Below are 22136 nucleotides of genomic sequence, written 5' to 3' on the forward strand. Positions count from 1 at the left end.
AGGAACACAAGGTGGTCCCAAGGTTTCATAAACTTCAAGTGCTCAACAAGTCAGTTCTTCATCTCCCACTCCACTTCTTGGGGCTCAAGCTGTTCCTCTGCCTTTCACGCCTCCATGGCAGTGAAGTTCTGCAAGAGGTGCCATGCCAGACAGGCTGCCCCAATGCAGGTGCACTGAGGGCCTTACAGTGATGCTGGGACATGTCCAGGACCAGGGTCAGAGCCTTCAAACACCCCTGGCTGCTGAATAATCCCACCAAATCCCATAGAGGAACTCTAGGGTGTGCGGGGGGAAGATGAGGAAATTGAGTATGCAATAAATGTCTGAAGAATTAAACTGAACTACCTATAAACCACATAGAAAAAAAATCCCGTTTCCTCTTAAAATACCATTATAAAAATAGAGCACTCTTGTCCTGCTGGCTTGGAGAAAGGGAGATTGAACAGACTGAATCCAAACTTAACTTTTTATCCTGACCAATTTTTGAGTTATATTAATGAAAAAATGGTCTGCCTTTCTCTTCCTGCACTTCTCTCTCCCATGGATTTTTTCCTAACACTCCTATAACTCAAAAAAGGCCATGCTGATTTTTTTAATCTGTTAAAAAATGTGCTCCCTGAGCTGAAACCAAATTTCAGCCCAGAGCAAATTTTTACGGCTGGGTTATAAATCCCTGAAAAACAGGATTTATAATGGAAGTGCTGACACAGCCTTAACTACTATATAGCAGTGTGAATGGCGCCACTATAATGTCTATTAGAGATTCTTTAAAAAGTTTGCAAAATATTGTCTTGCCTTGCAGAGAAAAAGAAGCCAGAGTACTTAATGCCAACATAAACATGCTTTTAACCCATTATGTGCTAATTTGCAGAAAAGCTATTAATTCTGAGTAGGCACACAGAGTGCAGCACCGACAGGAAATGTTCTTCTAAACTCCTGTTTGACTTGTAACATGGTTTTAATCACTTCCATGAAACACAAACGATGGCTTCAAACTCTGAATGTCGCTCAGAACATGAGAAGGGTGATTACAACAGAGAGGAAAATGGGATTTTGTAGGCAAAAGGGCTAAAACCAACTGGGAGAGAATGACACCAAACACTAAAAAATAGGCCTCCGTTCCTTGTCAGTTTGGGGACGATGGCTTCATTTGATTCACAGCATTTAATGCCTGTCAGCAGCACACCACTATTTTATCTATCACAACACATAGTACAGGTCAAGTTCACTTTCTATCAGGCAATGAGCATGTTTTCTTCTTCCTTGAACCCAGTCAGATGTTGGCACCTCACAAAGTCAGTTGAGCTGAAACAGCCTGCAGTTTGTGTGCCTGAGACCAGTGCTAAACCAACCCAGATGATCTATTGCTCCTGGGGGTCTGCTAGGCAGGGAAGGGGAGCACTGCCCTCTGACTAAAGCACAGCAAAGAAACAAAAGATGGTGTGGTGGCTGGTGAGCAAAGTTCGTAAAATACTAACTTGAAAGCCCATTAAAAAAGCAAAATAGATCAGTTCAGGGTTCTATTTTGATTTTTTTTTCTTCTTCTCTTCTTGCAGGAGTTTGTGTTTTCTCCTGTGTATAAGCATTAGCATAACTTTTCTGTGGGAATAAATGGGTGTGGGATAAGCTTTAAGTTGAATACTACAGGGACATTCAGCACCACAGGACAGTGCTTATGCACAGTGTGCAGTAGTAGATGTATTTATGGCTTTCTGTTGCCACCAGTAAAAGAGTTACCATGTCAGGTCCAGTGACTGCAAAAGCCCATATGCAAGTTGACCTCACAGTTCTGAAGAGTAGTTTTCATGAAAAATGAAGTTTTTCTATGTAGCCACATTTCTTGCTCATGTCCTCAGTCCTGCCTTTGCAGACTTGCCTGACTCCTGGTCCTGCTGTTTGCACTGACCTCCTCTGCCCATGGCATCAGTGGCTGGGGCCAGTGGAAGAAGCAGAATGATGAGGAGCAGGAGGACTTTTATCTCTCCAAGATTCCACAAGGACCTAAACGAGCAATTAACACTACAGGATTTATGGCATGGGTGATTTCTGTGATGCTCTAAAGAGGGAAGAAAGATCAATTTATAATCAAAATGGTACAGCTGGTACTGCAATTCACTTCAGTGGGTGAGGATAGGAAATGTGGGCACTGTGTACCAGATTAATTATTTTGGATACTGATTAAAAGATACCAGTCTCCCCGGATGAGAAATAAGCATCGACTACTGTATTCCAGTTGAAGATTTCATGGGCTTCCATGTAAAATGGCTCCATATTTTTTCCCTAGTGAGATTATCGTGGGAAAAACCAAGCTAACATAATTATCCTGGTAATGATCACCATAGCAAGAAATAACTTAGGCCCTACCTGAAGAAATAAACTACCTTTCAAGAGTTTAAATATAATTTTGAGCAGTCCTGGCAACACAAAAGTAAGAAATGCTGGAGAAGAAACCTATTTCCTTCCACCCTGCAGCTGCTGCTATTTCAGTTCTTTTCCTCTACTCAACACAGGAGTAAGCACTGACTGCTGAAGGCATTGACACACTAGAATAGCCAATACCCTAGTAAATTTCTAGATCAGGAACACCATATTTCACATCCTTCTTCTAATTTTAAAGCTAAGACAGGTCCAAGGAAAGGAAAAGACACACCAAGCATATCTCCCACATCCAGTGCTGACATGCATGACTTAAGCAAGTGTCTCTTCTCTGCACCACAAGCTAGTAGTAACCTGAATTTTTGTCTTCTATAACAGTACAGAACACCTCAATACAGAGTAATGGACAGAAGGGCTGGACTTATCTGGCTTCAGAGGGGGATTTTTAAGTTCCTTGGGGCAGCTCCCACAAAAAGTTTCAATTTTGACAGAAAACAGTTTTTCAAGTGAAATATTATTTTCTGCTGGTAGATTCCTGACTACTACTAGGCTTAAGTTTGCTCCTCTCAAGCAGACAGACAGTTATGGGCTCCAAGTACCTCTGAAGACCAACAAACTTTATAGAGCTGCTGGAATGCCTGGCATTCCCATTTTAAATCTTTCACGTAAGCAGGGTATTTGAGCCAGAGGACAAATTAGTACCAGTATGGGATCCAAGAATCTCTACTTCATTTTCAAATTATAAGGACATGTAGGACATTCTTCTAAACAGCTCATGCCTCATGCCTTTCACAATCTTCTCAGGCCTACCAGCTGTGTCTCTGGGATACAATTTTTTGCTTTTATGCTACTCATATGGTTTTGAATCAATAAAACTGGTGACTGTTTCAATTTCAGTGTTCTCAATAGTGGAAACTACTTATGAGAGTAGCTACTGGCAGAATCCCGTCATTTAAACATCAAACATCATCCTTTTCATTTTTTAAAGTACCTTCTTTCACTTCCTGCTTCTGGTCTTGATTTTCTGTCTCTAAGTCATCCTGTGTTTTTGGCTCCACCATCTCTTCATCATCTTCATCCTCTAAAAAAAAAAAAAAAAGGAAGAAAAAGATTTGTGAGATTCTCCTTCTTAAGGGGCCTGGAAATTGTCTGACTTCTTTACAATTATAAACTGGTAAAGCAAAGTGCCTAATACATGGAACATGTACATTTATGCTCAGAGTGACACTCTCAGACATTTCCCCCCTGACTGCAAGATAATCTGCTCACAAGGGCACCTGCCACTTCTGCTCCCTGTAACTTCCCATCTCAGATGTCAACTGAATATCTCCCTGACCTCGGATATGACTTCTTGGATGGCATGAGGACAGATACAAATACGTTTCAGCCTGGCAGCTATTCCACAGCTGGGACACCTGCTATCCAGATACCTCATTTCCAATTCAATTCTCACCAGATTAATTTGTCTTTTGACCTACAGGAATAGGTTAAACAGAAGACTGACCTCAGGTCAGATGCCACTAGCAAGGAAACAAGCATGGCACAGTTCTGAAAAGTCATCACCATCAACTGGGGGAATATAGCAACCAAAAGTGGCATTTGGAGCTTAGGAACCCTTCTTGCATTAATACAAATTTAATGAACACTAAAATTTGACACATGTCAGTTACTACTGCCAGATGTTTTAATGACCTTTCCTGACCTATGCAAATGCATCTCTCCCTCCCCCTCTCTCGCCACTCTCACATGTTCTCATTTTATTCAGGAGGGCAAACCATTCATTCCTTGATGTTTCTATGAAGTTACAAGGGTTCTGATTGTCCAGACCACAATATAATACAAGCAGAGCTGAAAGACAGTGATGCACCAAAATGGCTCAGAGTCTACCTAGCCCCCATTACTTGTTACCAGCTTGTTACAGCAATGTGATCCATTTTTCCTGTGCCCAGGGCTGGCATCCAACCCGCTCACATTCTTGAGAGGATAAAGACACACAGCTTTCTAGATTTTGTGAACTGTGAGGAATGAAAATAGAGCTGATCCTTAAAGTATTTAACAATTAGGATGAGTAAATCCAGGGGCTATGGAGGAATTATTTTGCAGTTATTTTGGAGCTTGACATACCACAAAGGCATATCAAGCATCACTGGTCCCCTGTATTGGTGCGTGGCATGAGAGACCATATGCTGTCCTGGCCTTGGGGCATTCAGCCACCAGGAAAAACACTGCAGTTCCTCTGGGGCTTTCTGAGCAACCTGCTGTCACCATACAGTTCCTTGTGTCATGGTGTTTCTCCAGGCACACTTCCTGCTCTAACCTCCCATGTTAATGGGGAAAACATATCATGCTTCTCCAGCTGGTTGGTTACTGGCACCTTCTGCTGTGAAGGCTGGCTGTAATCAGTCCTGGCTTCTTGCGAGATGCTGGTGCTGACAGGTTGCATTCAACCAACAGGAACATGCAGCTGTATTTTGTTTTCAATAACGTAATAAGCACCACACTATTCCCACCACATTGCCTACCCTAGGACTTCTCCCAAAAGCCCAGAGGGGACATGTTCCTAGCTGCCATATGGGCCATTAACTTAAGAGTTGGACTCAGTGATCTTTGTGGGTCCCGTCCAACTCAGAATATTGTGTCTCTGTGATTCTGCAGTATGTTGGCTGGAGATCATGGCTTAGCCACATGCTGTAAGGAGGTGTCTCAGCATGGACAGATATGCCTTTCCCTACTGGGAAACAAGGAAATATTGGCATAAAATCTGCCATCACTCACCTTACTGCTAGTGACTGTAGTGGGGAGAAAGGGAAATCTCATCTCCCCATCCACCAGGGAAGAGGGAAAACCATGTGTTTCCCAAGCTGGAAAGGGAGGAGGAATCCAGCATGGATGAAGAGGCATTTCCAGAATTAAATGCCACTCCTTTATCAGGGATTTGTCAGATCATGGAACTTGAGGTGGATAAAAAGGTAGGGCACTCACAATGCCTCCCTTTGGTGCCTACTTTTCCCCAGGTACCCTACACAGGAGAACTAAGGATGAACTTTTAGAGAGCAAACCAGGGCGTTTCAGTTTGGCAGGGTAAATACATTGCTCTGTCCACTGGCTGAAAGACAGATAACATCCAACACAGTCAGCAGAGAGTCGGTGAGAAGAGCTCTTATGCTGTACACCCACAGGAGGGGTAAAAAAAGGTCCTTCTGCCACTGGTCTGTGGTGCCAGGGAGATTGGGATGCACGGAAGAGAGAGGCACTCCCAGTTTCAAAGAACAGGTGAGAAGTGTGAGTGCCTGGTACAGCAGGGAGTGAATACTCTGATAACCTCAAGTGCCATGCACACACAGATAGGATCACAATGCTGTACAGATATGTACACACAGACAGAATTATGGCAGGTACTAATAAAACCAGCTGCTACTAAAGTTTTGTGAGCCTTGCATTAAACGTTTTCATTCCCTAAAGCACCAGCTTTTGGAACCAGCTGTTTAATTATGGATTTCTGCTTCCATTTTTTACCTATTTCTAATCTGCCAGCTTGTGCAGGGAAGTTTCAGAAGGTGCAGGGTTTGAGACAATTTTCAGGCAGCAAACTGCTGGAAAATTACACCAATATTCATGTGAAATATTTGGTATTTTTAATGCTTCTTGCAATGCTTTTTAATACTTCATTTGTAATTTGGTAATGGATAGGGATGATGTAGCAAATTTAGAACTTGAGATTTGGTAGCAGGTTTTCAGGTTGAAGTGAAGCAAAATTATCCCTGTTTCCTTGATCCCTCTGATTTTGGGCATCAGATTATTTGTTTGCCTATAGCCATTTCCTGCTTCTAATGCAGAGTAGGGATAAATGGAAGTAAGTAAAGGATATTAAAACACTTCATTACTTTTTCCAAGGGCACAAACATCAAAATAGTTTTACTGAGAAAGCAGTGCAAGAGTTTTTAGCAGATTAGACAGAGTTTAGATGTCCTTATTTATTTACAGAGAGATATATACACATACACAGAGAAACTCAGCTAAAAGAATGATAGGCTTGTGAATCAAATGCTAAAATCTTAGCAAATGCCAGAATATGGATTGTCTGGGCATGATTAGCTCCTTTCCCCTCCCCACATATAGGCATGATGACATAATTCTGGAATTTCCTCCCTCTTGAGTGGTTGGCTTCATTTTCTGGGTGCTCAGCAAGAGACACCTGGGGCCTGAAATGCAGAAGTGCTGAAAGCTGAAGTCAACTGGCCCTGTGCTTTGAGTGGAGAAAGTCTTAGGGAAATTCTACACATGCAAAGGCTCCCACAGCTCTCTCTTTCAGCTTTCACTGAAAGTTTTCATTCTGACATTTTTGTCCTTTCTCCCCGTGCTTAAGTGCTTTTCCAAGATGGCAATAATATTGTAAAAAAAATAGAATTCTCACCCTGCATAGATATTTTGCAGAGACACATTCATCAGGATTTGTGGCATATTACAATGCTGTTGGGGAAGCAACAGCAAAACTAAACCTTGGAAGTGGATTAATGTTTTTTCTCTGTTCAGTGTAGTACTTTGATCATGTACACTAATATGAGATCTGAGGCCAGACCACTCAATGGAATAAGATAAAAAGCAGAAAGGTGAAAAAAACTGTCCCCCTATTGACTGGCTGAAGGAAGAATCTGTTAAGGGGAAAAGCCCTATATGTTATCATGCAAGTAAAATTGTATCATCCTACATATTGAAGAGGGATAATTAAGAATGCCCAAGAAATCTGCATTCTGGACTACCCAATGTTGCTTGGCTTTGCAACCTAAGTTTATTTGACATAATTTATATATATATATATATATATATATATATATATATATATATATATATATATTACACTATTTAATACTAGTGTATGCATCCTCACACATGTTCACCGTACATACATTTGCTTTTGTTAAGTACGGTTATGCATTTGTATATTTCACTGCATATACACATACATTAAGAATAATGGAAATGTTCAGCATTCATTTTCCTGTGTTTTATTTAAAGGTGATGAAGATAGCATTTACTGTACATTTACTGGAGAATCTGTGAACATAGTAATTCATTTCCACATGTGCCCGCTCAGATTGCACTAATTTTCCAGGGAGATGAAGAAACTTGTGTAGCTCCTGAACATACATAACCTGTCCCTTTTAAGAGCATATCTAATATTAGGAAGTTTAGAGAAATAACTTTTTAGTTGTTCACATTACAGTAGTAAGAGTCCTCTAGTCACATTTGGCAAACAGAGATGCTACCAGCACCAGTAGTAGTGTTACACCCTGTTCAGAAGAGAACAGGGTGGAACACTATCAGAACTCAAATGTCTATTAAGGAACCACATGAAAAAGAGCTAGTAATAAAGAAGTGTATAACTCCTTTGTAGCTATAAAAGGACTTTGCAAGGAGGCTAGCTCTGGTATGTCTATTTACCACACAGAAGCTGACACACAGACCCACTCACTCCAGATCACACAGTAGGCCAGCAGCTTAGGGAAGATAGAGTGGGCTTCAGAGTTTCAGCCTAGAGTCCTGCCCACTAAGGCCATCCTGCCCTCTATAAATAAACAAATCCTAAATGGAAATGATCATTAAATGCTTGGATAATTATGTTTGTCTGCTGAAGCTGGTGGAGCCATATGTGGGATTAATACAGACTGAGATAACTGGATCAAAAACGTTTTCTTCATAACTCAGAGTTTGATGACTCTCCAGGCCCTAGGAGGTAGCCAATCAGTCTGAACAGTGCTTGACAAAGTAAAACTAGAGCAATTGTTTTAATTTTTGTCTTAGCTTGAACACTTCTGCTTCTGTTCCAGACCAGAAATGGTCTTGTCTGTCTAAAAGCTTGTCTGTTTCTCCCAACTATAGAAGTTGTCCTAATAAGAGTATGACCCCTCCCTACAAACCTGGTTTGTTTTTGTTTTTTTATTTTTTCATCTACGTGCAAATAATAATCTTCAAATGTTATCCAACTACTAGCTGCAATGAGCCTGCTCTATGCCTAGTCTTTGCCTTGGACACCACAACCACTTGCAATAGGTGGTACAGGGGAAAGCTCTGTGAACACACGGCCAATTCCCTGGCAACTGCAGAAGAAATGCCCAGATGTGCTGAACTGGATCAGATATTCACAGAGAAAATTCATCATTTTCTGATGATCTCAGAAAATCAGACCCTGCATTTCTGCAGTGCTGGACTATTTCATACCTACTTGGAGTTTCCAGGGCTTTAAACCACTGTATTTATTTTTACAGCATATAAAAACATACCAGGAACATTCAACACAAACTAGAATACTAGAATAAATAATTGCATCTGAGAGGACTACACATGACATTGGCTTAGGGTTTTAATTCTTGAGATGAATACTCTATTGCTTTTTTTGGATTGCAAATTTCAGGAAGTCAGCACCAGTACTGCTGAAATAGATTTCTAAATAGCTGATTTTTGGGGGGATTTATGTACCTATGGTCTCTACTCTGCTAATACACATAGCACCAATTAAACAGCAGGCAGCACGTTGTACTTTCTTCTTCAGTGGAGGATTTACACCTCCTCAGACCTGTGTCGCTGAAGCTAAGAAGTTACAGCTTCTGTGTGTTGTTTTTAGAATTGACAGCTATACAGAATTAGCTCTGGTTTTAATTCTGGGTAGGTACAAACAATCCCTTTGTTAAAGACACAGCTTTAAAAATCACAATTTAATTAGCATCACAATTATATATTTTATTGACTGAGTCAGTGATATATGAGAACCCCAGGGGTTTACATGGGGTTTTATATCAGCATTGACATTCCTTTAGTGCATGAGAAGGATCAGCCATGCATATGACACATTCAATAAAATCAAGTGTCTTCACAAAAAGCAGACTCCATATTCGCAACTATGAAATACCAGAAACCACTGTATAAATTTTATATTTACAACTGTTCAAAATAACTTTGCTTCTTCTGTTATAAAAGAACTACAAACTGAACAAGGACAAATGCATTGTATTCATATTGGCAATAAGCCTGGACCAAACAAGTTGAATACTGTTGGCATTTTCCTAAGTAGGAGTTAAAACACTGTCTTTCCTTTATGGATATTTTCTTTCCATCACTAGCAAAATATGCAACAAGGAAGGGAAGCCATATTTTTTTCAAACAGGACTGTCTGACATTCCACATTTTTGAAAATCTATGATTTGCAATTTGGCTGAATAACCTATTTTTCATATAATGTCATTTTTTGAAATATGTCCAGTTTTTCACTTTCATCTTTTGACTGCCCTTTGAAGCAAGAAGATAATTAATTCATCAGTGGATCTTGTTAGCAGAGTGGGATGTGAGACTGGACGTACATTGGACACATGTTAGTCATCCCATATGGAAATATTCTTGCATTAGGGCTCTTCTTGGCAATAGGCAGCTGCCTTCTAAAATGTATTTCATCTAGCCAAGCAACGAACACTACTCAGACCTCAATACTGAGAAAAAAAACCACAGGTGAACAGACCTTGTCCTAAGCTCCATGAAACAGGCAACAAATTTCAAATGAGAATTTAATGTGAGTTGGAGCTTGCAACTATATTTGCAATCAAGAATCATATGTATGTAAGGTACTAATGCTCACTACCCAGAAAAATACTTAAATGTGCATTGGAGGAACATAAAAAAGCTTTGGCTCATCCCTGTGGAGTTCCCCATCCCTGTTACAGAACACTCCCACAACATACCTCCTTGCCCTTGTCCAACTAGCACAGTGCTTTCCAATGGCCATCGGGTGAAAAAAGAATGGTAGAAAAAGAAAGGATAGATCTGATGAATGAATTTCTGGAACGATTTTATGGCCACAGCACCTATAAAACTTGCACAGAAGTATGTGATGTTCTTCCTTCATTTTCCACATATGATCTGTCTGTTACTTAACTGCAGTTCTGCAAGAGCAAGAAAAAAATCACGGTGCTACAAGAACAGACTGCCTTCAAACTCCATTGATTTTGTTATCTTTTGTCATGTTTTGCTATCAAAGTCCTGTGATGCTCTTATGCAAAAGAGAAGCTTTGAAGATTGGTAAAATACAGGCTGTAGGAATCATATTACTTTTACCAGAGTCAAGTATATTGACTGAGTAATTTTAAAGAAAATGTTCTAAAATTTATGCATAAAATAATATAATGCTTAGCACATATATAATTTTAATCCAGAAGACTGCAGGGCAGTTCTCCATGAGATTAATTTATTTAGCCCAATGTCTTCCACAGTAAGTAGACTAGTAATGATATATCAGTTTTAAAAGTGCAAGACTAATGGAAAAATCCCAATTTTCTTGATTCTTGTAAAACTAAGTACATCTCCCATATCTCTGACACATCTAAGAAGGGTGTTCTGATCTCATCCCTTATTCTGCAATGCAAATTTGCAAGACTTCACCCCTCATCCCATAAAGGGCAGGTGTTATTACCAGCCATTACAACCAGATCCCCAGAGTCCTCCTCTCAGGCTTCAGCTGTCCTTGTACTAGCGCAATGAAGGAAATAAGTATTTCACCCCAAAAACAAACACTTAGCCTGGCTGACTGAGAGGAGTCATTTAGTTCAGAAAATTTATTTTGCCTACAGCATAGGCCGTGCCTGTGCTATTGCCACTTAAAAATTTGTCCTGAAATTTACTACACTTCCCTCTTAAAACAAGCACACCGTAAGTAATTTTTATTCAACATTTCTTCTCAAAGCTCTCCTTAACAATTACCACATTCAATTACTCCTGGTCAGGGGATTCTGAGGTCCCAAGTATATGATTTCTCATAAGCATCTCTTGATCTAGGGTTGTACCAGTCAGCTCCTGTTCCTATGTCTCTTCCTGACTTGTGTTTGCAGTCAGATTTCTTTTTGGTACATTATGAAGACAGATCTTATTTTTCCATTTTGCGACAAATGATAGACTAAGAGCCAAATGGCAAGAAAATGACACAGAAAAAAATTGTTTTACTGTAGCATTTCACTAAGCTCTTCATAACCCTTACTGCAAACCTTTGCACTGGTTCAAATGTTAGGATCACTGCTTGAGAATACAATCATTTCTGTGCCAATTAAAATGGAAAGCTGCTTCTGACTCTTCAGGGAAGCATTTCTCTAACCCAAGAAACTGATTTTCCAGTTCCTTGGCCTGAACACGTTTTCAGTTGTGGTGAGAGTCTAAGAATTCAAAGTGTCCCTTGTTTTTAGTTTCTGGTCGGTCTAGATCAGATGTGGATTTTTCTCTCTCTTTTGGGCTGTTGCAACATCATACTGGTTGAAAGCGTTTTTCAGTCCCAAGAGAACTAAACTGCAAAGTACCCCACTGGAGCCATCACCTCTTCTAGCTGACTCCCTTTTCTCTTCTCTTTCCCATTCCAAATCTCATGTTCAATTCTATTGTGCTTGAAAATATTCCAGCTGGAAGATGTAACATAAAAAGAAAAGTACAGAAGTTTCCTTTCCTTGGCTATGGTTGGGCCTTCAAATAAAAATGGCAACATGAAATAATGTTTGATCAGCAGAAGCCTTACAGTAGCATTTACAGACCTCCAGCTCCAGAACCAAATAGTATAAATTTAAAATACCCTGCTCCAGTATAACTTCAGTTAAACTTGAAGAAGAAAAAGATGGAGATTCTTTATTTCTGTGGATGAAGAAGGGGATTACTAAACCATGCCGATTTTCACAGCCTCTGAAACCTGTGAGGATTTGTTCCTGCTGTGCTGCTGGAGGAAATCATGTCATGCCAGCAGTGTGAAATGACTCCTGCCATGGGAAAGGGCACTGAGACACGTGGCAAACTTCTGGATAGGACCTCCTCAAGTCATTTTGAAACACTCAGATCATGCAATAGTGTTAAATCACAAAAACTTAAGTATGCTAATGAAAACCAGTCCCCACAAGCTATGGCATGAGCAGCAATTGTAAAACAAAAGCTGCTTTCACATTAAACACACACACACACACACACAGATGAATCTGGCACTTACACTGCTCCTGATACAGAGGTCAATCGTGGCTGCCTCAGCTGGGCACTAGGTACTTAAAACTTTAAGTACAATGTACACCAAGTGAATTCTGTGGGATTGTTAATTCTGACATATAGGGGACTAGGACTTCACTCATAGACTCATTTATCCCAAGCACAAATGACTTTAGACTCCACTGGCCACCTCATCTATTTTCCACTGCGCTTTTGCACAAGCGAGATTACAAAACCTGCCTGTTGTAGAAGAAATTAATTCTCCACTTCCATACTGCATCTCGGCTCATGCAGCCATACTAATGTGCTTTAGGTTAAATTTTTCATCCCTGACTCTGGGTTTAACTTCTCCTTCAGGTATTAGTATGAGTTCTGGCCTTGCAGAGTTTTTCCTTTGTTTTTGAGCATGAAATAAATGTTCAGTTCAAGGCCCAGAAATCATCTGAATGGCCACACGTTTTTTTGTATGGCCATTGTTTAACTTTTAGTGCCATCTTTTCCACAAATGTCCCCATCTCAAATCTGTGGCATTTTATGAATAAAACCCAATGCTTAAAATGTAGCATGCATTTTTGTAACTGAAATATCTGACAGCATGAATTTCTACATTTACACACAAACTCAACCGATAGAAATAGAGACAAGGCTGCTAATGTATTAAAACTGGAAAGGATAATTGGAAAAAACAACTATTTTCATAAACAATTACCACAGCAAATAGACAAAAACTCCCTCTTTTTGTCTCCTTGACACACACATGCATATATTTCACTCAGCACTTTAAAAATAACCATTAGTCATATGGCAACTGCATTTTACATGAGCAAAGATTAATTTCAACATTTTTCTTAGGAAAAGGCAGGCAAAAAACACTTTATTAAAAATTTTATACTACAAAAGAAACGCTGGGTCAGGGCTCAATGAGTGTGTGCTTATTAATTTTATAGGCACTAAATGGACCCCACTTAATTCTGTTTCCCACTGACGCCACTTCACCTTAGTCACTGGTGTTAGCCATGATTTGCATCAGCCTATGTGAAAAAGGAATTCCCTCTGACAATTTTGAACTTGCCATATTTTAATTTAATTTTCAATTTAATGTTTTTGTTCTACCACGCTGGAAGAGCAGAAGCTTCCTCTTCTAGACACTCAGTTGCAGAGTACCCAGGCAATCAATGCCTTTTGGTGCTAGAGAAACCAGGGCACGAGCACATCAGCTTCTTGCCCAAAGTCACTCCTGAAATAGCTGCAGATGGCAGAATAAAATCCTGGCCTCCTGATTCCTACACTGATATTTCAGTCACAGCTTCCCCTGAGGCATGTGATCAGGGCTGCTTTGGAGGCTGCTCAGCCCTCATGATGTTAAACCAGCTGTTAAAAAACACAGCCGGTTTCCCCCAGCTGCTTGTTGCAGCCTGTTGGGAGAGCACCCAGCTCTCAGCACTGCTGTCCCCAGGGCTGGGAACCCCCTGCCCACGCCCTCCACCCTCACCCCTGCCTTCACCTCCTGCCCCCGCAGCTCCTGCAGCCCTCTGCCCACCCTGGCTGCCTCTCGCCTCCGCTCCCACCCTGCCCACCCTCTTCTGCTCAGGGTCACACTTCAAAGTCTCCCGTGCCCCAGGAAGGCCTCTTCCTTCCTCCTGGCCCCTCTCCAGCCTCCCTGGCATTTGGTCTTCCCAAAGCAGATATCAAAAATCCCCTACTTGCAGTCTGGGGCTTTCTGCATGCCAGGAGCCCTACCCACCTGTAGATGCCTGTTTGACACAGAAATGCCCTCTGATTTGGATTCTCAGATGAACTTCTAGGTTCTTCTGAGAAATTGAGTTGTAAGACATTAATTAAAAAAATAAATAAATAAAAAAAGAAGACAAAAAACAACCCCCATCATCCAAGTTCACAAGTGCTAAGGTTAAAACCCCATTTATCTGTTGCAACTTGGAGGATCATGTATGTTTCTCTGTGCTTAAGCTCAACACACTTCAGTAGGTTCAGATGTCCAAACAGGCAGACTGCAACTGCAGTTGGGGTAAATGGAAGATTCAACTGCACCACAGCCATTCACTGGAATATGCTGCCTTTTTCCCTCAGTTCAGACTCATCAGGGAAACAATTTCTGTCCCTCTTTGGTAAATGGGTGCTATGAAGTGCCATACAATGCCTGTCTGTAAATTAAAACCCTTCTTTTTCTCCCAAAACACTGCCAAGACCCTCTCCTGCAAGCTCTTGGAAGCTCTCAGCTACAGACAGGAGCTTTAAGTCAGGAGAACCATATGAAAGCAGATAAAAAATGCTGGGTTATGCTGCCTCATGATCCTTTACTTGAGAAGCACCTCTGTATCAATTTTTTTTTTCTTGGTTGGTTTTTGCTTTTTTAGTTGGAAAACAAAAGAAAGAAGCTGCTGGCTTCTGCCTCTGTGTCTTTTTGCTATAACACAGCTCACAGCTGTGAATTTACATGTGTTAACTTGGGATGCCACAAACCAGGCAGCAATGAGGTTGTCATCTTGATCTGAGGAAACACAACGTGCATACACGCCAATGACTTTACTGCAAGCAAAGCATTTTGCTGTGATAATTCAAAGCAGATTATGTTTCATCAGTTGACTCTTCCATCTATAGCCAGATCACAAAAACCAGCAATGCTGGAGTCATATTCTGTCAAAAAGGTGCAGCTCCATCAAATCTTTTTCTTTTGCAAAATGATGCCACTTTTTCTGTGGAATTGGGAAAATTATAAAAAGAAACCAAGATGAAGAGGCAGTCCTGGAAACATTAAAATGGCCTGTTCTCACATTTTCTGAGTGGATTTTTTTGGACCCTTCCATTTAAAAGTACTTCTTTAGACTACTTTAAAATATGAGGTAAAGCAAAGTAAAATTGAAAGTTTTCAGTTTTGTTAAAACACAGATGTTTTCAGTATCCAGACTGGAAAATAAGGCAAAATTTTACTTAAGGTGGAGTGTCAGTACATTGGAGCATTCTTTCAAGCTGGTACAAAATTATATTTTGAAATTTGAAATTTCACAGCACTGCATGAAGGAGAGACTGGGCCTGACTATGAAGCAGCCACTACATAAAGGATGTAGTCACACTTGAGTGGCAATTTTAAAATCTGATATTAAAGCAACATAGAAGCACACACTTAATTGGGGATAAGGATGTCTTTCATCAACATAATGACAAGATGTCTATTCCTGTGATCTGAGATTCCCTATTTTAAGACTTCAGGTTAGTGATTTTTTTTAGATGGGACAAATTTCAAGTCCTGCTTATAGTTCTGAGTGCCTGAATGCAAATTTCACATCCATGTCCTCAAGATAACAGATAATTGTAACAAACGTGATGGACATTAAACAGGAAATTAATAAACACATATTTATTGCTTTTGAAGGCTGATCCTGACCCTTTATATTTGCATGCAGAACTCTTTATATTTGCATGCAGAACTCAAAATGAACAGGACAAATGCATTATGAAGTCAGAAACGTGCTACCAATTCATCTTGATGGCTCGTGCATGGAGAAAAATTGCACAAGCTAAGTCTGACCAGCATCTTGAAAACCATTGTCCTTGTTGCCTCTATGGTCACATGGTTGGATAAAATAGGAAAACTCACCTCAACAGAGGTGTTTGTTTTGGGGGTAGGTACTGGGAGTAGTGCTAAATTCAGCAGCCACAGCAGAACAAATAGAAATTGTGAGCTTTCCACTACGTTAATGAAACTTCATTCAAAAGGTGGAGTGTAATGTTCTTCCAAGATGGATAATTCACATAAGCTGTGTGATTCAAACACTCATGTCTCCACACCAGCTCCACACCACCTTGGGATTTATGTTTTATTTCAGTTTTCATCAGGCTGCTTATGAATGACCAATGACAAAAGAGCATGTGTGCATTTTTCTTTTTTCACAGGTCCCTGTTAATGAGGACTCTGTTGCATTAAGATAGTCATGATTGTCTCTGGCAAAATGTGTTGAACCAAGGTGTTTGTGCCTGCATAAAATTAAGCCACAAGTAAAGCACTTACTTCTGACAGCAGATTTATAATAGGAAAATCCCAGCAGGAATGAAGAGTTACAAACCCCCGTTGTAGCCTTTTTCATAAACTTCACCTTGATTTAGTATTTCAAACAAGTAGCAGGAAAGGCTAACAGCAGAGGTAATCCTATCATCTTTTCTCCAACAGCTCCATTCCATCTTTTTTACTTCCTCATGCTGCTAACATGAATTCAAATCATCTGTGTTTAAAGTTAAATACAGTGATTGACAGATCTTTGTAGTCTCAGTTCATACTGAAGATTATTCTAGATACCTATCAGTTATTACTACAAGCCCTGTCTGATATTCAATACCTACAGGGAAAATTGTTTTTAACAGTGTAATGTCTGATCTATTTTGAAAGCTATTTTAAAATAAGAAACTAACTATAACCAGGTGGCTAAAATCTAGACAGGTTTTTTATAGCTTGATTTTTGGGGAGAGAAGGTTGAAGATAACAGCAGAACTGTCTTACACTGCAGTAACAACCATGATTCAGAGCAAATCACAGACAAAAAAAGCATTTTGTTTTGATTCCATGACATTAATTTCTGTAAAACACCTATTCCAGTTACACAGGACACAGGAAGGTTTTGGGGTTTGCTCTAGCTCTTAGAACAGACTCATGACAGTACACGCTGCTATGAAGTAATTGCTTCCTTTTATGAACACAAGCTCAGTGGTTGTGCTAGAAAACTGGGATGCTGGAAGAGACTTCTGGATATATTAAAAATCCTACTGTGGACAAAAATGTGAAACAAAATAGCAAATGCAGCGGTCAGACCAGTCATTGTGCTCAAAGACCTGTGATGCAGAAAGGCAGAATGTCCTCTTCCATGAACATCTGCCGTGCTCAGCTCTGCCGACCCCACTGCTGTGCTGAGTGACAGCCTTGCTGTTCCAATCACAGCATTCCAGAGGAGGCTTTGGGCACAGGGAGATCAGCTTTGGGTGGGAAAGCACTCTGGGCAATACCCTGTGCTCACAGGGAGGACAGTGGAAGCACTGCTCTCCTACATGGGCAGTTCAGCAAAGGTAGAAGATGGAGGTGGGTGGCTGGGCAATGCCAGCTAGTGCCCATCATTGCTTCCATGAGCTGACTGCTCCACTTCAAGGCAGCCTGTTCCCTGAGTCTCATTCTTCCCCACCACTCCATCTGCCTCTGAAAGATTTTGTTAGTTCTCGCTTCATACTCTCAGTGCTTTCCTCCACAGAACTGAAATGTAACAGCAGGGAAAGTGGTACAAGAGAAGCAGCTTGGCACAAGCAACAGGCAGGATGCTGCCCTCAAACTCCACCACTTTTCAGAGCTCCTACCAACGTGACTGAGATCCCACACTGGCCTTTGTGAAACTTGATTAACTTTGTGCTCATGGTTAAATGAATCTGAAACTGTTAGACAAGGGCTTAACAGTGTTGTTCAGTTAAACAAAAGTTTTTTCTGGTTTTGTGACTGGGATGTGAGGAGCAAGCTCAGCTAGTGTGTTTTGGCTGTAAATCATGGTAGGGAAAGAATAAACAAAACTGGGGAACAGAGCTTGTGTGCCTTGGGTTAGCTGGGATGGTTCAAGCTGCTAAAAATTCCTAGTGGCTTTTTCAAGATTGAATCTGCCCCTGGTTGTTATTCTGTGTGCTTAGCAGTGAAAAAAGAAGTACAGAAGAGTTGAAAATACAGGCTTTATAAAGCCATACTCAGCCCCCTAAAACCAAAGGCAGTAATGGCATCAGGAAATGCATCAGTAGTTTGGCCAAATCAGAAAGTAACAAAGATGGGCAAATTCCATCAGCAGAATGACAGCTAAAAATAATCTTGCATAGAAATGTGCAAGGAAGTTCATTTTTCATGCACTGGGCAAATAAAATCCAATTAGTTTTTGCATTCTCAGTATTACCGCATTACACTTCATGAGAGCTTGAAAGAAGATGATGATTTAAATAAGAAGATCCTTCCCTGTTTGTCAAGTTGTCATTCTTCCATCTGCAAATAATGAAACATAAACTAGTCTGAAAGGGAGAGAAATGGAAGGGAATGTGTTCCATGGATCTGTGGAGAACCACATAGAAACAGATACAGAAAAAGAAGCTGCAGCACGGAGCACTTCCTGACCTCCTCTTGGCTACAAATCTAAAAGAAGTCTCCAAGGCAAGAAGCATGAAAGAGCTTAAACAAGAAACCCTTCAGAAGTACAGCTCTTTGCTGCATGAATACCACAACACAGGGAAAATCTGCTGTGTAGGAGTACAGTCCTCCCACTTGAAAAGAGCTGGTAATGCCATCATGTCACGGAAAGATTTTCTTCATGGCTTTTGTGCATTGAAGGCATTAGCAAAGTGGGAAAAGTGTGAGCTGACAACTGTGCGAAGAGTTTCTTAATTACATTGTAAAGCATGTCTCATTTAAGCATGCAGCAGAACTAATGTTAAAAATACATGTCTTCCCATATAAATGGATGTGAAATCAGTGCAGGTTAATCTAGCAGATAGTGCACTCCAGAGCTCTTTACAAATGGTAAGAAGTTAAGCTTCATCAACAGAACATTAGTATTGCTACCACTCCAGCTTCTTCCTGTAGTGTTTGCTGCAGCAAGACTCACAGTCCATGGCTGGACCTTGATATAAGTCAGTCCATGCTCCAGCATTTGGCCAAATATTTTGTCTGTTCTGCCTGTTGATTGTTTCTCAGTTCACAGACTCCCAGTTTGGGATGTGTTGACCCTTTCCCATTTAGCCATGTCTGAATGTCTGCTTGTATCTCCTGTGCCATGTGGTTTCAACCAATTACACCCAGCTTGCTGGTGGTAGTTACATTGGAGCTCAGATCAGCGTCTTGATGTGCTCCCACTCAACTCCATGTGGGGATCAGAGCTGGCTTCCAAGTGTACCAGACTGCAAGCCAACAGCCAGGCAATATGGAGCACCAAGGCATTCAGCCTTGAGCAGAGGCTCAGACTGGGAACCCTTATGACAACAGAAATAAATAGTCCAAGTGTCAGAGACAAGAACTGAAACCAGGGCTCTGTGTTTGGGTCTGATACCTTATACAAAAGACCTTTGATTTGGTCTGAGTGACCAAATCAAAGTCTTTAGCACCCAGAATGTGGGTGCTTTTGAACATGAATGTGTTGAATGTGGTGGCTTTTGAACTAGGACCACTGCCTGAAGACCACACCAGGATGATGGGCTTTGCCATTAAGGCATGACTTCCCAGATGTGTTGGAAATTAACATGCTTACTAACACTATTTCCTTTTGTTATGTGTTGGTGAATAGCAGCTTCCATTTCTGTGCATGTCATTTTTCTTATTTCAGCTGGTGTATCTGTCACTCCGCTGAGCCCGCCTAGCACTGTAAGAACCAGAGAATATCCTATACAAATTAATGACACAGACATCTGTACAAAATCCTTACATTAAATAAATGCCAGAGTACACTTCCCCCTGCCTCCTGTCCTGCACATGGAAATCAGAATTAAAGGCCAGACTTGCTTTCTTTCCCTGCCTTTGGAAAAATCTAACTAGCATTATTCCCCTCCCGCACACTGATCCTTCAAATGGCCTTCTTCTTCACTGCATGCTTTTCAATTTGGGAAACCCTTTTTTCCTCTCCTCCCCTTGCCTTGGAAGTGCACTTGGAAGTGCAGAGCAGGGGCTCTGGCTCTTTGCGATGCTTGCACAAGGTGGGACGCGCACACGCAGGCTCCCACATGCACGCCCAGCACACGGAGCCGGCAGCACGGGCAGCTCAGCACCTCGCCCTGCTCTGGGCCATGCTTTGGTACTCTAGGCACCACAGCCTTGCAGCGTGGCACCAACCAGCTGCTCCAAACATGCTTTGTGTTTTGTCTCCGGAGGAGGTGTGGCAGAAGCACAAGGGATACTTTATCATTAAATGCTGAATATTTAAGCCCTATTCCCCTCCCACCACCCTATTTAAATCAGCAATGCAGTTGGAATGAAATACAACTCGGCTTTCAAACATTTTCTTATTTAATTCAATTTACTACCAGATTGATAGCTAAACTCAAAACAGATTTTACCCCTTTTTTCCTGGATTCGGAAATAGAGATGACCAAGTTCCCTTTGAACTTGGTTTAAAATGTTTCTGTTTTTTCCCATTAACTAAAAGGAAACAAACAAAATAAAGCAATTATTAAAATGGTCTGTAGCCCATTTCCAGTACAGGATTCACTGACACGGGGTGAAGAGCTGAGTCTCTCCAGGCCTAAGGGACAGGTGTTTCTAGTACTAACACATCGGGTGGCTGGCTCAAAAAGAGAACAAGATCTTGAGTGAACTTTTTATTTTTAGGACAAAGCTTTCTCTAAGTTAAGGTGTGCTTTGGGTGGTAGGAATTGTGATTTTGGGGGTAGGTAGCTCCAAGAGCCACCCATATACATAAGGAGAAGACATGTAAGATCACAAAGAGATATGGCTGAGAAAAGAGTGTACTCAGTCATCACATGTTGCACTAGCTGACTTTTGAGAGGAGTAATACCATACTAATATTTGATCACCTGTTTTGGGAATTACATGAGTAAAGGGGAATAGAAATTTATAACAAAACCACAGTTTCCAGTTATGTAAATGCTAAAATTCAACAGGTAGAAATTTCTAGCAGTCTGAACAAGGACTAGTGACACATTTTTTGAGTAATCCTCCAGCAGGATGGAAGATTTAAAAGGTTATGGACACAGGGCACACAGTTCACATGAGGAAAAGTACTGCCTCAGCCCAGCTTGGACTGAACTTATTCTGCCAACAGCTCTGTTCTTAACCAGAGACATTTAATATTCACAGATGTCAATTTCGCCTATTTCAAAAGCATTCACTGGGTATTAATACTCTTCTTAAGTGTTTGTTGGTTTTTTTGGTTTTTCTTTTTTTTTTTTTTTCCAAGTCTGGTTTTGGTGACTGTCCCAGACTTCAGATATTTCTCCAAAGTTTGGAGGACTTCACTTCAACATCTATTTTTTTCTGAAAGTACAGTGGAAATACAAGAAAATCTTTCTGCTCTCAAATCTGCATATCTTAGGGCAGTATTTAGCAGCTTGCTTACATGTTTTTTCATGAGTTTCCTCAAGTGCAAAAGGTAATAGAGGAAAATGATGAGTAGATGATCTCCTGAGGTCCCTTCTGGTCTCATGCATTACTTGATTCTGTGAAAACTAACTAAAAATTATATTAATTGGGTCTTCAAATGTAAGAGCTGTTTAAATTTTGGACAGATGAGATTTTTTTTTTATTTGTACATTCCTATTGTCAGCATTTACTAATAAAATTCTAAATTTATTTTATTAGTAGATGCATTTCTGAACAAACAAGTACTGTCACAGTGTTGGTAGCTGAGGCCTTTGTTCAGTTCCTTGACAGCCTGAGACCAATGTGCTCTCCCCGCAGTTGCAGGTACCCAGCAGGAGAGTGGAAAGGGCTGTTCTTTTACTTCTGTAATTCTTCCAGAGCCTACAGTAACAAAACACCTCTAGAACCTCCTTCTACATTTCATTTTCATTCAGAGGCCTATTTTACACACCCCAAGCACAGCTCCATTTCACACCTCTCTCATAATTTCAGTGAGTGCAAGTCCAGGCACAAAGCAGGCCTGCTTCTGAAGGACTCAGTCCTGCAATGTCGGTTCATACTCAGTTCTGCTCTGATATTTAAAAGCCTCCCTTTAGAAGTACTTTACAATTCCAAAGTCAGAGTGAACTGTTTTATGTTCAGAAAGCTG

The 22136-nt window shown here is 40.7% G+C and overlaps 1 protein-coding gene across 8 annotated transcripts in view; it reads right to left on the minus strand.

Annotated features, from left to right (window-relative positions):
- The window catches only part of DYNC1I1 (dynein cytoplasmic 1 intermediate chain 1), a 183967-nt gene that overhangs the window by 79997 nt on the left and 81834 nt on the right, over positions 1–22136 (minus strand). For all 8 annotated transcript variants that reach the window (XM_021538381.3, XM_021538378.3, XM_021538382.3 and 5 more), the window contains one exon: positions 3368–3457. In XM_021538381.3, coding sequence (XP_021394056.1) covers positions 3368–3457 — 90 coding nt within the window. The remainder of the gene's footprint in view (positions 1–3367; positions 3458–22136) is intronic.

This window comes from Lonchura striata, chromosome 1 (assembly GCF_046129695.1).
Source record: "Lonchura striata isolate bLonStr1 chromosome 1, bLonStr1.mat, whole genome shotgun sequence".
In the NCBI taxonomy this organism is placed as follows: domain Eukaryota; kingdom Metazoa; phylum Chordata; class Aves; order Passeriformes; family Estrildidae; genus Lonchura; species Lonchura striata.